Source organism: Nelumbo nucifera, chromosome 6 (genome assembly GCF_055504915.1).
Source record: "Nelumbo nucifera cultivar China Antique chromosome 6, China Antique-T2T, whole genome shotgun sequence".
NCBI classification, from domain to species: domain Eukaryota; kingdom Viridiplantae; phylum Streptophyta; class Magnoliopsida; order Proteales; family Nelumbonaceae; genus Nelumbo; species Nelumbo nucifera.
In genome coordinates, this window is record NC_142654.1 from 5,224,499 (window position 1) to 5,240,117 (window position 15,619).

A 15,619-nucleotide genomic window follows, 5' to 3' on the forward strand; every position below is an offset into this window, starting at 1 on the left:
GGTTACCAGCTTGCCAGTTGCCACGTGGGTATATAGCAGAATATCAGCAATGTAAACCACTTATTCCGCTGAAATAAATATTAGCCATTCAATATTTTTTCCAATTTTTAATATGATGAGTGGGTCTCGTACTCTCGTCGCCATTTAATATTCACAAGTTTTATTTTATTTATTTTATTTTTTGGGTGAAATAAAAGATTGACTTAAAGGTTCCAGACTGCTCTGCTTCAGGTAGATAGACTGCTCTGCTTCGGGTTTCCTCAGGGTGATTCGGACAATGCCTTGCTGGCTAAGTGGCTAGGGGCTAGGGAGAAAGCTAATCGGGTCGGATTTGATGCTGATATCCACCACTCGCCATTGTAAGTTTGTAACCTTGTGAGTTGTGAGTTCCGAAGGTCGAAATGGATTAGGTTGCCCCCATTGAACCCGAACCGAAGGTTCCTGTTGATGTCAGTGGTTGACCTCTACTCAACTGCTCGTCGGGAGATCCACCGAGTTTCTGAATAAAGAAGAGGATGAAGTTCTGCAGGGCCCCACCAACATTTCCTTATAACTCCCCCCATCGTCCATCGATCCACAGCACAGACTCGTCCAGGCCACACGCCACACACGAACCCCTTATCCCCTGCTACCTTCATACTCAAATCCAATTCTGCTACTCGCCGCCGAGCAAGATGCCAGCCGGCGAAATACGCTACCCGACGGCAGCCCCACCCCGCACTTCGTTCACCGGCTTCACCGACTCATGCGAAGACGAGGCATGGGTTTGGTCCCAGATTAAAGCCGAGGCTCGCCGGGATGCCGACGCGGAACCCGCCCTCGCCAGCTATCTCTATTCCACTATCCTCTCCCACTCCTCCCTGGCTCGCTCCATCTCCTTCCACCTCGGCAACAAGCTATGCTCTTCCACCCTCCTGTCCACCCTCCTATACGATCTCTTCCTGAGTTTCTTCTCCAAAGAACCCTCACTCCGTGCCGCCACGGTCGCCGACCTCCGTGCCGCCCGAATGCGTGACCCAGCCTGCGTCTCCTTCTCGCACTGCCTCCTCAACTACAAGGGATTCCTCGCCTGCCAGGCCCAGCGCGTGGCTCACAGGCTGTGGAACGAGTCGCGTCGCCCGCTCGCGCTCGCTCTCCAATCCCGAATCGCGGACGTATTCGCCATAGACATCCACCCGGCGGCGAAGATCGGGAAGGGGGTTCTCTTTGATCACGCCACGGGGTTGGTTGTTGGGGAGACGGCTGTAATCGGTAACAACGTGTCGATACTCCATCACGTAACGCTGGGCGGAACAGGGAAGGAGAGTGGAGATAGGCATCCGAAGGTCGGCGATGGGGTATTGATCGGAGCTGGCGCCACGATATTGGGGAACATAAAGATCGGGGAGGGAGCGAAGATTGGAGCGGGATCGCTGGTTCTGAAGGATGTACCGCCGAGGACCACCGCAGTTGGAAACCCGGCGAGGCTTGTAGGAGGGAAAGACCAGCCTGCAAAACACGAAGACATTCCTGGGGAATCGATGGATCATACATCCTTCATCTCGGAATGGTCAGATTACATAATTTAAATCTGAATGGCTTACTTACTTTGTTTCCGTGAGATTGGTAGTATTGTATAAGACGATTACTGATGCTTGCTGGTCTGTGACTGTGACATTTTTTGGTTTCGTTGATCCAATGAGTGCGCCACCATTGCGACCGAGACGTGTAAGTTATTAATTGGATGAGGATTAGAAAGAATTTAGACCTATTTTTGGTCGTCTGAACCTTGGAGCGATGGACACAATGCGCTTTCAGTTGGATTTTCTTTAGATTCCAATCCAACGTCTTAAATCTACGAGTATTGACTGTAAGCCAATAGAATAGAATGGAATTTGTAGATGCTCTCTTTGTTTCCGTCTACACTTGTTATCCAGTTTTGCGATCAATTGATACGTAGCAAAATCTATGGTGCATATATGAAAGTTGTCACATAATTCAAACAACAAATGAACCAAGAAACATTACAGTGACATTTGTAAGGTTGTTAAAAGAAGTATATCTTATTGTATAAGTAAATGAAAAATAAATAAATGATTGGTTGAAATTTTGATTTAGGTTTACTTTAGAAAGAGCATAAATACAAATACATTTCAATTTGGAAGGAGTATAAATAAAAGGGCAAATTTTTTAAACTATCCTTTTTTATTAAGCTCCCTTTTGCCTTTAGTCTCTTCCTCGTTTAACCTAATTTGAAAAAACAACTGTTCATTATCTCCTTCCTGTTTACGCATAGCAGAGAACCGAAAGAGATGGGCAGTGATCTGATCTAAATCCCCTTAGAGGATGATATCGAGATCAAACACACATCATCAGAACGAGGGGGAGAGAGAGATTATCTCCGCTTTTTCGTTCCAACTCTTCCGCATCTCCAACGATCCAACCCTACTTGCCCAAATGACAAAAGCTTCCCTATTTCGGTTGGAAACCTCTATTCTTGCGGGTAATAAAATGTCACTTATACCTGCAAACTCGTATCTTCGTCGATTTCAGTGACCTCGACACCAATTCTTTGTTTCTACGATATTTTCCCTCTCTCCAATAGAGGGTTTTTGAACAAAGAACAACAAACAAATCATCATCACATTTGGAAGCTTCCACGAGTCATTGTTTTCAAACCTTTAATTGACAAATTGGCTTTTGGTTTTGAAGAAAGATGAATTTCATTGTAACGCAGACCATTGGGTAGGAATGGCAACAGGGCAGGGTAGGGACGAGGAGCCTCTTCCCATCTCCGTCCCCGCAAAAATCTCCATCCCCGTCCCGTTAACGGGGACAAGGTTATCCCCATCCACACGGGGATCCCCACTCCCCGTGATTTTTTTATAATGTTAACCATTTTATTTTTTATTTTATTTAAAAAATAAAATTAAACTAATTAAAATTTACAATTCTATTAGAAAAGATTCAACCATATTTTTAAAAATATTAAGATATAGATGTATGTGTACATATATATACATAAATAATGTATGCATACATATATTAGTGGGGATCTCATGGGACTGGGAGTGCTCTCCCTGTCCCCGCTAACGGGGATGAAAATTTCTCCATCCTCGTCCACGTGGGGGAGAAATCATCCCCATCCTTGCCCCATTCAGGGCAGATCCCCACGGAGATTGGAGAAATGAGGAAAATTGCCATCCCTAGATTTGGCCCAGAGACTTGGGAATATTGTTAAAGAACTGATTATTGGAAAGATCCAATGTCTGAAACTTGGCAAGGTTTTTGAGTTCCTTCCTGTCACCTATCTGCTTGGAAAGATACAAACATTTGATACAACCAAATCTGGGGACCCCCAATATGCAAACACCCAAAAGCACTTTGGTTTGTGCAACTACATTTTGAAACATAGTCGCTTGCTCCGGTCTTTCTCCCTCCACAGCAACAATTCGACCACCAAATTTCTACCTCTCCCTCCTCTCTCACTCATTCCTTTCCAACTTGCATCCGACCATGTAAACAGACGGGCCAAGACTAGGGGTGGCAATTTTTAACCCAACCCGCCTATTTACTTAGCGGGTTGTGTGATCAATCCATCACCCAACCCATCCCATTTGGGTTGGGTTGTGGATAACCATTGGGTTAACCATTATAGACATATGTATTAATTCCTTAGCCTTTTTTTTATTTTCTTCATTTGAATTAAATAATTTATAATTAATGCATTAATTTTCTATTAATAATTGACTAAATTTAATTTTGTCTTGAATCAATATACTTCATCCAACATAAATCCAAATCAATTTGACCTGAGTCCGGACCAGTTCAACACAGTTTGACCCGATCCAGCATATATTGATCTGGGTCGACCCGAATCCGAAATAGACCCCGGGCGAGATGCTTTAGTGTCACTTGCTCTGTCCAATTTGGACCATTTGGCCCAACCAATATTCACACACCCCAACCCGACCCGGTACAAGTCAATCCGGTTTGACTCGAATCCGAAATGGTTTTGGGTGGGATGATTCGACCTCTGCGTGTTTTGCCCAATCTGGACCAACCAATATCCGCACGACTGACCCGATTTAGCTACATTGACCCTGTTCGGGTCAGCCGGTTCGGTCCCGACCCCGTGCACAAACTTGATATGGTCTGGTCTAAGTCAATCCACCATTGACTGAACTGGTCCAGTCCATTCCGATCCGACCGGATTGATCTAAATTTAAACGGTTCAGCCACCCTTGAACCTAAGTGGTTTAAGTTGGTCTGACCGGTTTAAACCTAAGTTGTTCGGTCAAACCCATAATCCGAACATAGTCAAATGGCTTCACCACTTGTGTAAAAATAACATGCATGTAATGTGATTTGAACCTTCACCATTTACGTAAATATCAATTACAATAACCACCAAGCTACAACCAACTTATTTGTTAAGAGAGAGAAAGCATTTTTTTTTTAAGTCCATAAATATAAGATTAATGGGTTTGGCCAGGTTGGATTAGGTTAAAGCAGGTTTGGGTTGAACCCAACCCATTTAATTTTATATAACCGAGTCATTAATGGGTTGGCAGGTTAGATGGGTTGGGTTGAAACTCAACCCAAACCAAACCCAACCCAACTCGCCCAATTGCCACCCCTAGCCAAGACCAACTCTCTCTCCTCTCTGCCATCCTCTCTCACTCATTCCTTTTCAGCTAAAACTTGACCATGTAAACAGACTGTTGCCACTACAACTCCACTCCAACCATGTAAGCAAACCATGGAAAGATTAAATCCAATGGGTTTGATTGGTCAATTACATGAGAAGTTGCACCTGCACACTTGTTTAGAAAATTAGCTTTTCTCTTACAAAACCCAATTTTGAACTTGTCCCACATTGGAAAATTATAAGTTTTGTTTTCAGTATTTTAATAGGAGCTGATTTACACTCCTTAGAAATAGTAGATGAGAGTATGGAGGTTTGATACCGCACAACGCGTGCACACGTGTGTGCGTGTGTGTGCGGCGCAATGAGGCGCTTTAGAGGTGTACTTTGCTCGCACTTCGCATGGCTCACGAAGGGCGGCTTTGGTTTTGGTGCGATGCTGACCCTTGATCACTGTTGATGAGATGAACGGTTACGATTCGATCGGGTGTGATCAAGAGGCACAATTCAAAGTTAACCGTCATTAACTGTTAACTACCTTTTAAACAGTCACAATTTCACAATGTTTGAAATTGTGACTATTGAAGGTGCCTTTTCTGAACCAACACCTACATTTTCTTCATACCTCTTCATAAACTATTTAAGGAGCATGACTCAGATTTCTCAAACACACATTTTTTGAAATTCACTTTCTCTCTCTCTCTCTCTCTCTTAGTCTGGTTTGCTACAGTCCCACAGAAAGTTTCTTCGGAGACTCTTCAACTTTGTTGGTTGCAGATTCTTGCCCAAGGCTCCATTGTATCCTGGGAACGGATTTACTTATAACCCAACAGCAAACTTAGTGAAACTAAGTGGAGGCAAATAACGTTCTAAAGACAATGTCTTCAAACATGTCTCAAAGCTTCTCCTCCGAAGTTTTCAATAGTCTATTTTATACCCTTCTAAAACACCTTTTTTAGGGTAAAATACAAAAATCTCCCTTGAAGGTTCTGACAATCATAAAATCCTTCCTTCAGGTTTTATTTTAACAAAAACCTCCCTCGAACTTTTGAAACACTCTACATATACCTCCCTTCTGTCACTTACCCAAACTGAAAACATTCAACCGATGGATTAAGTTTTACAAAATACCTATTCTACCCTTTGCATTTTAATTTGAAATAACCCATCTCTCGTCCTCTTTCTTTTTTCAATCTCCTACCGTGAAACTCCATTGAGTCACGAAGAGAGATAGCATTTGGCAACCATAGACTCTTTCTCCCCTAAAACTTCCTCCGTCAAGTACAAATAATCTTTCTATACCGAATATAGAGGATGCGAGCTCTATTCTTCCCATCAGAAAAACCCTTAATGTTGTTTTCGTTGATTTTTCTATACTAAATACAGAGGATGTGTGCTTTGTTCTTCCTATCAAAAAAGCCCTTAATCGTTGTTTCAGCTATAGACAACCAAATGGGGGTGGATGATTAGTAAATTTCGTAAAGACTTGCAAATCAACACAACTTATTCGAACCGTGATTCCTCCACGGCTGCAAATTTCATCCTTTCTCAAGCTAAAGCCCCCCTAGCCCTAGAATATTTATTTGGACCTTGCTTTCAATTCTCCTGAACTCACACACTAACGTTGCTCCCATTGAGCTTCGGAAATGGAACCACCTCCCTTTCAATGCCCACCTCGACCAAGCTGATGCTAGAGGAGGATTATAGGACGTGAAATGTGTTGGCATGCAGTAGCTTGAGGCCTTCCGCAGATTGAAGGATTATGGATTCCACCCGGTGAGGACCATTTACTTACCTTTTATCCCCGATGATTCTTACCAGGTGAATTTATTTTATTAAAGCAGATATGCCAAGTGAATTTTATTATTTTTCCTCTTCTTTGATTGATATTAATTTAAATATTCAATTGCACTAGTTATTGTCTCTTTGATTTTTTTTACGGGAGGTAAAATTTCGTGGCACCAATCATCATTATTGATCATCTTGATCTTGATGGGACCGGGTGAGCAATTCTTCCTCAACCAAAAATGAGTAATGGATTTTTACCAAAAACAAGAAAAGAAGAGAAGAGAAAAAGAAAATACAGAGCAGGACAACGCAAAAATCCACATAACCATCTTGCAGTTATCCTAACATAACCAAACATACCAAATAGGGGATTCTAACCATATGAAAGTTGAAGCATTCTGGTATAATAATTACAAATCAAAGAACTTCACTTGGGTTTATTCTATGGCTAATCTCTGCAAATGTCCTTCCAAAAGCTCCTCTATTATTCGCAGTGGTGACAGGAATGTCTCCAAGAAGTCACACCAATAGCACAATGGCACTAAAGATGAGGATGAAGACAGATATCGTAGGGAAAACATTGTTGACCACTCGCTCTCTAAATCTTGGCCAAAGTTGTGGAGAGATGCCAATAGAAACAAGAGCAGCTTTCAACCAGTAAGTCTTCCGTAGTAACGGGTATTTTATTTCAGTACCCGGAGGCATTTTTTATTTCAATTCCCATTTTATAAAAGGGTAAAATAGGTATTTTAAGAAAAAAAAATATGCATTGATTTAACATCTTTTTGTCTTAGTTAAGGCCTAACGGAGGTTTTTGTTAAATTTTTTAAAATTTCAGGGGAAGTTTTATAATGGATGGAATGAAAAGATGAAACCAGCATCATAAAAGTGCTGACCAATCTGGTGTTATTTATCAAAATTATTGTTGGTCAAACCATTTAATCTGGGAAACGATCATATCTCTGGATATGATTTTTAACTGAGTTATTTTTTGGAAAAAAAAAAAACATTGATTTAATCAGAAAACCATTAACCCAGGCAGTCAAACCAATAAACTATTCCATCCAAGCAGTGACGTATGATTTAATAAAAAATTATTTACTTTTTTAAGGGAGCATTAATAGAGGAGATCGAGAGATGGGAGAAGGATTGGAACAAGATCTCAGATCTGAGATCACTGAGTGAGTGAGAGAGAGAGAAAGAGAGAAAGATCAGATTCAGATCTGAGATCAGAGTGATGGAGGGATCCGAAATGGGTTGGGGCAAAAACACCACCGCTGCTGTCTGACACCGTCATTGCCACCACTGCACTGACTGCAGTCGTCATTATCACTGGTGAACATGGCCTCCTCTTTTCTTCCTTTCATTTCTTTCTTACCTTTTCCAGACCAACAGCCACCTACCTCTTTTTTCTCATAAATAGACGTGTAGCATCCTTTTTACCCTAATATTCCAATCTAAGGTCAAACATATCAAACTACCGGAACCGTTCGACCTGAACAGTTAAACCACTGACCTGGAAGCTAATGGTTCCATTTCAGGGTGGATTTTTAAAACCTTGATCAAAATTCACAAAGATTTTTTATTGGTCAGCCCTTTCCAGTTTCATATTTTCCAGGATAAGCAAAAGATTTTGATGGTAAAACTGTATTTATGATGCGAGAAAGACATGAAACTAGAAAAATTTATAACCAATCAATCAACCGGCATCATGAAACTGGTAACCAATCAAGTGGATTTACATTAATTCATTCATGGGGTTTTTGATTGGTCAATGTCTTTCCGGTATCATATCTCTACAACATCATAGATTTTTCTGGTAAAAGGGCATCCCAGTGCACAAGACACAACCTTACCCCCGGCACATACAGGGAGACCGTTATCAAGATTTGAACCCTGATCATCCCCAGTCGCGCGCCAAGGCCCACCCTCATTTTTCTTATCAATTTCAAAATATATATTTTAGAGGCAAAACTCATTCTAGAATTAAGGACAATGGCATTCGCATTCTCTTCTTTCCCTCGGTTCAGGTATTATATGCTCTTATGCGTTCAGGATTATCACCTACAACTCTCGCAACAAGAAAAGGCTTCTGAACATGACTAGGAAATTGCTGCTAAGCCAACAGTTCAGAAGCATAACACGGTGCAGTGCTGAAAAGTAAATGCCATTAGGCGTTGGGATATCATCCCACGTCTCAAGAAGCTATCAGGGTCGTAACAGCAAGTCAGCAAAAGCAAAAAAAGATGACCAAGGGTGGTAGTTGTGGGGAGAGGTGGTAAAAGCAAAAGCAATTTTGTTCTACCCTCTGCAAGACCATAATCATCAACGCAAAGAGAAACCAGGTTAGAAGTACAGATTTGATTGGAAACATGTAAATGTACACTATGCAATTATTTTGGACACAGAAAAGGGAGACTATGCTTGTTCAGTTTAGGAGCTACGGCTTAGTTTGGAAGGAGTACAAATGCAAATATGTAGAGTGCAAAACCTTATATTTTGCATTATTTTGTATGTATTTGCACAGTACATATTTTCATTTGTACTCTTTCCAAACTCAGCCGTAACAGAACCACTAGAGGGAAGATAAAATCTTCTAGTGATCCTAGCTCAGAAATGCAGTGCCAGGCTCACAGGAATTGACAGGAGCTATGAAAAACCTCATCAACAAATTATTTGGAAAGAATGGGATTTTTACGTGGTGGGAGGTTACAGAGTAAATTGGACCTACAAGAGTAGTCCAGATTACAAAGCAAACCTCATCAATGGCTATGGCCAAGAATAGGATAATTGTCAGGAGTGGAGAGACGAGTTATGGGCATTTCTTCCTTCTGTTACTAACCCAGTAGCAGTGTTATCTCGTGATGGAACTCTCAGCCATAACTTCATGCTATCATAGACAGTAAATCCAATTGCCACAGATGGTACTACCTGGTACAATGTAAAAGCACTTAAATACCTCATTCTGGTAGTAGTGTGGATGGGTCAAATACATTTTTCAATTAAAACACTGAGATTTTTATACCTTCAGGTAGTTGATACTTAACCCTGAAAACAATTGCTTCCAACCTTGATTCTGACCAATCATGATGAGAGTTTCCATTGTTCCCTTCACTTCTCCACTGTTAGATGCTGAGAGACGTTGTACCTGGAAATATGGTTGTTACTATTTTTTTTTTTTTTGAAGGAATTGCACATTTCATGTTAGAATCTAAACACTTACCTGCATTTGCCGTCTTACAACATCAAGAGGGTAAGTGAAGGTCTGACCCAATAAACCTGCAATGGATCCACATACAAGTTTGACCGTGACATCCTTTTTGTGTTCCTCAGGAACATGACTTTTGATCTCCTCATAGAAGTAGAATTTCAAACCAGAATAAGGGAAGATTCCGTAGAGTGAAGGAGCTGCCAAAAAATTCTCCATTATTGGTAAGAGTGAAAACATGAAAACATGCAATAACAGCAACAAGACAAAGGCTAACAGAATCTAAATCAGTACATACCTACACCACGATAGAGTCCGCGCAATCCACTTTCCCTATAGGTCTTCGAGAAACAATCTAAAATCCCTTTATAAAATTGTTCAGCATGATTTATACCCTTGATGCCTAACCTGGATGATTGAACAACCTGCACTATGAACAAGTGCCATTTATGTGAAGAGCATGACTAGAAACTAGCTCTTTGTTTTGTGAAAATCACAGCTATGAAGTAGAATTTAAGATGGTTTGGCCACATGCATAGAAGACTATCTACAGCACCCATTTGCAAACTGATGGGACTAGAAGGGCTAGGGGGCAGACCAAAAAGGGCATGGATTGAAGTACTAAGAAATGATTTAAGCACTCATAATTTAATTATGGATATGGCACTAAACAGAATGGAATGGTGAAACATGATTCATGTAGCTGACCCCAGTGGAACAAAAGCTTAGATGATAATGATGATAATGATGATAATGATGACAGCTGTGAAGTAGCACGTTGTTTGGATGACTCAATCTATAAAATTTATCTTATGAAAGAGACAATCATAAAATTTGAGAATATGATAAAAAAGAATCCAGTTCTAAGTTCTTCACCTGATAAGCCAGTTTGGTCCTCACTAAATCAAGAGGATAAGTAAAAAGCACAGCAGTTCCTCCAGACAACGACCCTGCTATAAGATCAAGAATGGAGCCTCTTCCAACACCAGGAAAAGTGAGTATAATCCAACGGCGGTATTGCTCATAAGCCATATAATGCAGAGCTGCATAAGGCACAATCCTAGCAACACTAGCTCCATTTCCTCTGAAAAAAGATCACAAGAAAACACTAAATAAATGTTTGAAGATGAAGACAAAACCATGTCAAACTAAAGATAAAGGAATGAATTTGGATGTTGAAGAATATTCTTGCAAAAACTCCTACCTGTAAAAGCCTAATATTCCTTCTGTCTTTATAATCTTTTCGAAGGACCCCAACAAGCCTATACTCTGGAATTCTGCCCTTCTGGTCTGCAAAACTGTGATTAGTTCCTCTTACAGCGATACTAAGGAGTTACATTTTCTAATTAGTTTCAATAGATAAAATCACTGATTAATGTTCCTTAGAAGTACAAACTACAAAGCCTTGTCATTGAACAAAATCTAATATAGTACCTAAAAACAAATGCCAGATATATGACAAGATCATTCTAAAATATACTTACTAGCATCTTGACACTAGAAGATTAAGCTAAAAGATAAACATAGCAAAATATTTCTTGAAGCTATCCTATCCAAGATTCTTTCTCTTTAAAAGTTCAACCATCAGTTTTTCATTTTGCAAAAGAATCATTCTTTATGAAGTTGCATTAAGAGTAAACCTAGGTATCACACTGCAGTAAAAATCTATCTGACTTGAAAGCAAGATCAACAAATAATTATCTATGGAATGAACTATGAAACTAAACACAGTTGCCAGATGACTAAGAACTTTGCCCATCAATTTGTCAATTTTTTCTAGAAGAACTCAATGTTCTAAAAAATATAATCATTTTACAAGCAAATAGCCCGTTTGTTTCTGAACTCTGTCACTACCCCAAGAAAATCAATTCAAAATTCAAGATGGGTTTCAAACAAAAGTCAGTTGTGTCGACTGTCAACAGAGTTTACCAAGTAATAAAGAAATTTTGGATACGGGGAAACCCATTTCTTGAAAATCTAAGAAACCTATCCGTTTCGCTTCCTCGGTCCAACCACACTAGCCCCTGCAACATCCGCTCAGCATAAGCAACCACTCCGTGATTGCAATTTCACCAGTAACTCCAGATGAAACCATTATTGGGAAATCCCAGAAAAACTTGAAGAGGCGTAAAGTACTCAGATACATCAAAAATAAATAAAAAATAAAATCTAGAGCCCATTGCAGGAACCAGGAAAAAAAGTAATAAGAAGTTGAATTCACAGAAGAAATCAATGTAATCGTCATAATTTTTAACAATAGTGTACGAATAGTTAATTGTGAAAAATGAAATAAAAGGGAAAAAAGAAAGACAAAATAAAAGGAAGATACAATTAAAACCCTTCCCAACATCAGACCATCAATAATTTTGTCTGCTAGTACTCAACCGATATTTCAGAATTAAGAACAATCATCCGCAACAAGAATCACCCACAACAATTTCTATAACAAACCTTCATAGATTACAGAAAATGACTAGTAAAAGAAACCCAAACAAGCATATCTCGAGAATTTTCTCTACGGAAATATATTCTGAAGAACGCCGATAATTAGAAGGTGTGGAGGTCCAACCATACCTGGAACAAAATCTTGACACGCTCAAGCGGGGCCACAGCCGTCTTTGCGAACCCACCAGCAACACCTCCAGCTACAAGTTCCTTTGCAAAGACGGGCATGGCGTCTATAACTCCGTCCAAGATCTGACCTCCTTCTCGCTCACCTCCTTCCATCGCCATGAGAGAAAGCTCAAGAGCGAGAGAGAAGGAGCTCTGAGAGCCCCTTCTTATGGATAGCTACAGAGAGCTTGCAGGAGGAGGGAAAAAAGAAGAAGAAGAAGTGAGAGGCAAGAATTGAAACGTTTGAGATGTTGTCTCTGCATCTACGTATACAAATTGTTCTCTCTCTGCTCTCCATCCTTACATGTTTTGTTTTTTTCTGTTCTAACTTTGAGGGAAATTGACATTTTGAGAAGAAAGTATTGACTGCAAGTTTTCGGGAGATTCTGATCTTTGGCGCAAGAGCAGGAGAGAAGAAAAAGATCGAAAAAATACGGACAAGTCCAATGCAAATCTTTCATTTTCACAACATATCTATAAACATTCAAAAGTTCAAAAACCTCTAATCTACACCCAATGCTTATCTAAAAACCCCATTTACATACCAAAATGGCTGCCCGTAAATTAACATTAATTCCGATCTGACACCAACCCAACTGTAGTTTGAGCTTAAAAATTTTGACCCTGGGCCTAAAAATTCTAACCCTGGGTCATTCTCTCAAAAAAGATTAGACCTTGAACAGGGATAACAACGACCTGTACTTTGGAGTCTCATACTTCAAATCCTCTACTTCCAAACTCGCCTCAAATTTCCGATGAGTTCATACTGTATTTCCCATTCATTCACTCTGGTCAGATAGAATCCAAAAAAAAGTACAATCAGCATGAAAGGGATTGTGTGGTCGTTTCCACCCAAGATTGAAAAAAACGATATAATTTTGTTGGTTGGTTTGTTAGTATAATAAATTTTCTTTTAATGGAAATTTATTATATTTTATTTTGTTTCTTTATATTTTATGGCATGTTTGATTACAAAATTTTTCATGATACTCAACCTCATGTGAAGAATATATTAAATAACATTGACAATGTTTTTTTTTTCGCTTCATGGGAATAGCATTGACAATGTTAGAGAATAAAAAATAAACATCACCTAAACAGTTTAGGCTTTTAGATTGAATGGTTTCTTGAAAGGGAGGTGAATGCAAAATCTCTAAGAGTCTATTTAGTTCACAGTTAGAATTAAAATCAGAATAAAAATTCTTTGAAAACGAAATAAGAATGATCTATTCCCATAGTCTATTTGATTCAAATAAGAATAGAATGAATATTGGAATCAGCTGTAATGGGATTTTATTCCCCGAGTGAGGGGGGAATGGCCATTCTCACAAATAGAAAAATATCATTCCACCTAAAATGAGAATGAGATTCCAATTCTATCCAACCAAATATTTAGAATCAGAACAGCCCATTTCAATTCCAATTCTAACCCCGTATTCCCACAAACCAAATGAGCCCTAAATAACTTCAAAGAGAGAGATTGGATCGTATAACAGCAAATGACCTTTCAGCTACATGATACCAGTTCAACCTTGAGTCAAAATGATTCGGCTTGGTGGAATCCTCTGGATTTGGGGTTGTTGAAGCTAATAATAGCAATGGAGGCTTTAGAGTTTAGACATGAAGGGCTACTTATCTTGACTTGGAAATTAATTATATGGTTTTGATTTCTTGCATTCTTTCTTTTTATATTTTTATTTTATTTTATTTTATTTTTGTGCTTTTGAGGGCGTTCCTCCTTGATGGCTAACTGGTTATCAAAGTATTTGGAAGATAATAGGACTGTTAGTAAGGTTGAGGTAGGTTAGTGTTGTGGTGTCTTTTTGTTTCTTGTCCTTGTCTTCAATGTATTCTTTTCCTTCTTTGAAAGAATCTTTTTCCAAAAAAAAAACAACTTTTGCTTGGTATCATCTCATCATCGTTTCATCTATTGCTATGGTAGAATAAATACAAATATGGTATAGTATAAATACGTACAAAATAACAAAAAATATAAGATTTTGCATTCTACATATTTATAACAAGTTAAGCAGGATGGGCTGGGTTTAAGGTCAACCCAGATCCAATCCTAAATATTGGACCTAAGGCCCAAGCCAAGCCCAAGCCCGAACCCAGACCTTAGCTTGGATTGGTCAATCAGGCTGAAACAGGCTTAGACTTTGCCAAGTCTAAAGTTGCATGAATTTCAATTTTCACTTCATCCAAATATGTCAAATTTCAGTTTGCGAGTGTAGAGTCAGGTTAGGGTCGAGCTTACTCCCGTGTAGAGTCAGGTTAGGGTTTAGATTCTTCACCCGAGTTGGGTTCGGGTCATGTTACCCTACCTCAGCGGGCCATGATAAATTTTGCATGCTTTATAAGTTCTAACCCCATGAACGCTGTGTTTGGTTGCAAGACAAATAAATTTGCACTGATCCAAAATTATGGTAATACAAATTATTTGAGTGTAAATTTCGATCTATTTTTATTTTAAATTTTAATTTATTTTATTTGATCACAGTACAAATGAAGTAAATCAAAACCTGAAGTAGAATAAAGCAAAACCCATAACAAAATTAAATAAGAATTTGTGTTTTTTTCATTTGCATTCCCATGCATTTGTACTAATACAAACAAGGGTTCGACTATGATATGGAAAAGATATGATAACTGAAAAACAACTGACCAATAACATAAAATCTTAAACGTGATTAGGAACATGGTGTGATTTATCAAAATTCATGGATGGATTTTGATTGGTCAAAACTTTTTCTATACCATATCTTTTCCATATCATAAATTTTCCCTACAAATAAAATTACATTGCAACCACACAGTCTTAGAATTTGTTTCATGTTTTTTTTTTGGAAAAATACAGACAGCCCATTGCAGATTTCCGAGTTTTATTACAAACTTATAAAGATTCAAAATGTTAAATATCCCCACCTTATAAATCAATACTTGCCCAAAAATTAGAATCAATTCAGTTATACTTTGAGCCTAAAAATTCTGACCCTAGGCTGAACCTGGACTGATTCAATGTTTGCTTCTTTTGTATAAAGTTGGAAGGCTAATACCCATTAGTAGTTTAGTACAGGGTCGGTGGGTGTAATTTACATCAGTACAAATTGTCAATTGATCAAACAAACGAGGGCAATAACTAGCACAAACTGTCGATAATGATAGTATGATACATCTATGATGTAAGGTTGGACCAAATCAAATGAAAGTGGAAACAGGGTTGAGATAGGAAAAAGAAAGGAATATACCCACTTTGATAGATTCGAATGCCAAGAAATATTATAACTATTCATGGTTAAAATTAAAAAAAAAAAAGGATATATGGATTATGGAAAGCACTACCACATGTGGGACAGGTAAATGCTACAACACATCGTTTAGTG

At 39.0% G+C, this 15,619-nt stretch overlaps 2 protein-coding genes across 3 annotated transcripts; one reads left to right on the top strand and one right to left on the bottom strand.

The window, feature by feature from the left end:
• The first annotated feature begins 387 nt into the window (after positions 1–387).
• Positions 388–1,902, top strand: LOC104604403 (serine acetyltransferase 5-like). The gene has a single exon (XM_010268707.3). The coding sequence runs from the start codon at positions 516–518 to the stop codon at positions 1,566–1,568; it is 1,053 nt and encodes a 350-aa protein (XP_010267009.2). The 5' UTR covers positions 388–515; the 3' UTR covers positions 1,569–1,902.
• Positions 1,903–8,694: 6,792 nt separating this feature from the next.
• On the bottom strand, positions 8,695–12,740 carry LOC104604404 (Mitochondrial substrate carrier family protein). 2 transcript variants are annotated; one of them, XM_010268708.3, is made up of 7 exons: positions 12,198–12,740; positions 10,828–10,913; positions 10,500–10,707; positions 9,922–10,048; positions 9,639–9,823; positions 9,441–9,563; positions 8,695–9,346 (listed from the first exon to the last, which is right to left on the bottom strand). In XM_010268708.3, the coding sequence occupies exons 1-7, from the start codon at positions 12,354–12,356 to the stop codon at positions 9,209–9,211; spliced, it is 1,026 nt and encodes a 341-aa protein (XP_010267010.1). In that variant the 5' UTR covers positions 12,357–12,740; the 3' UTR covers positions 8,695–9,208. The 2 variants fall into 2 exon arrangements, with proteins under 2 accessions (XP_010267010.1, XP_088745843.1); XM_088889717.1 differs by having other exon boundaries at positions 9,057–9,365.
• Positions 12,741–15,619: the final 2,879 nt, after the last annotated feature.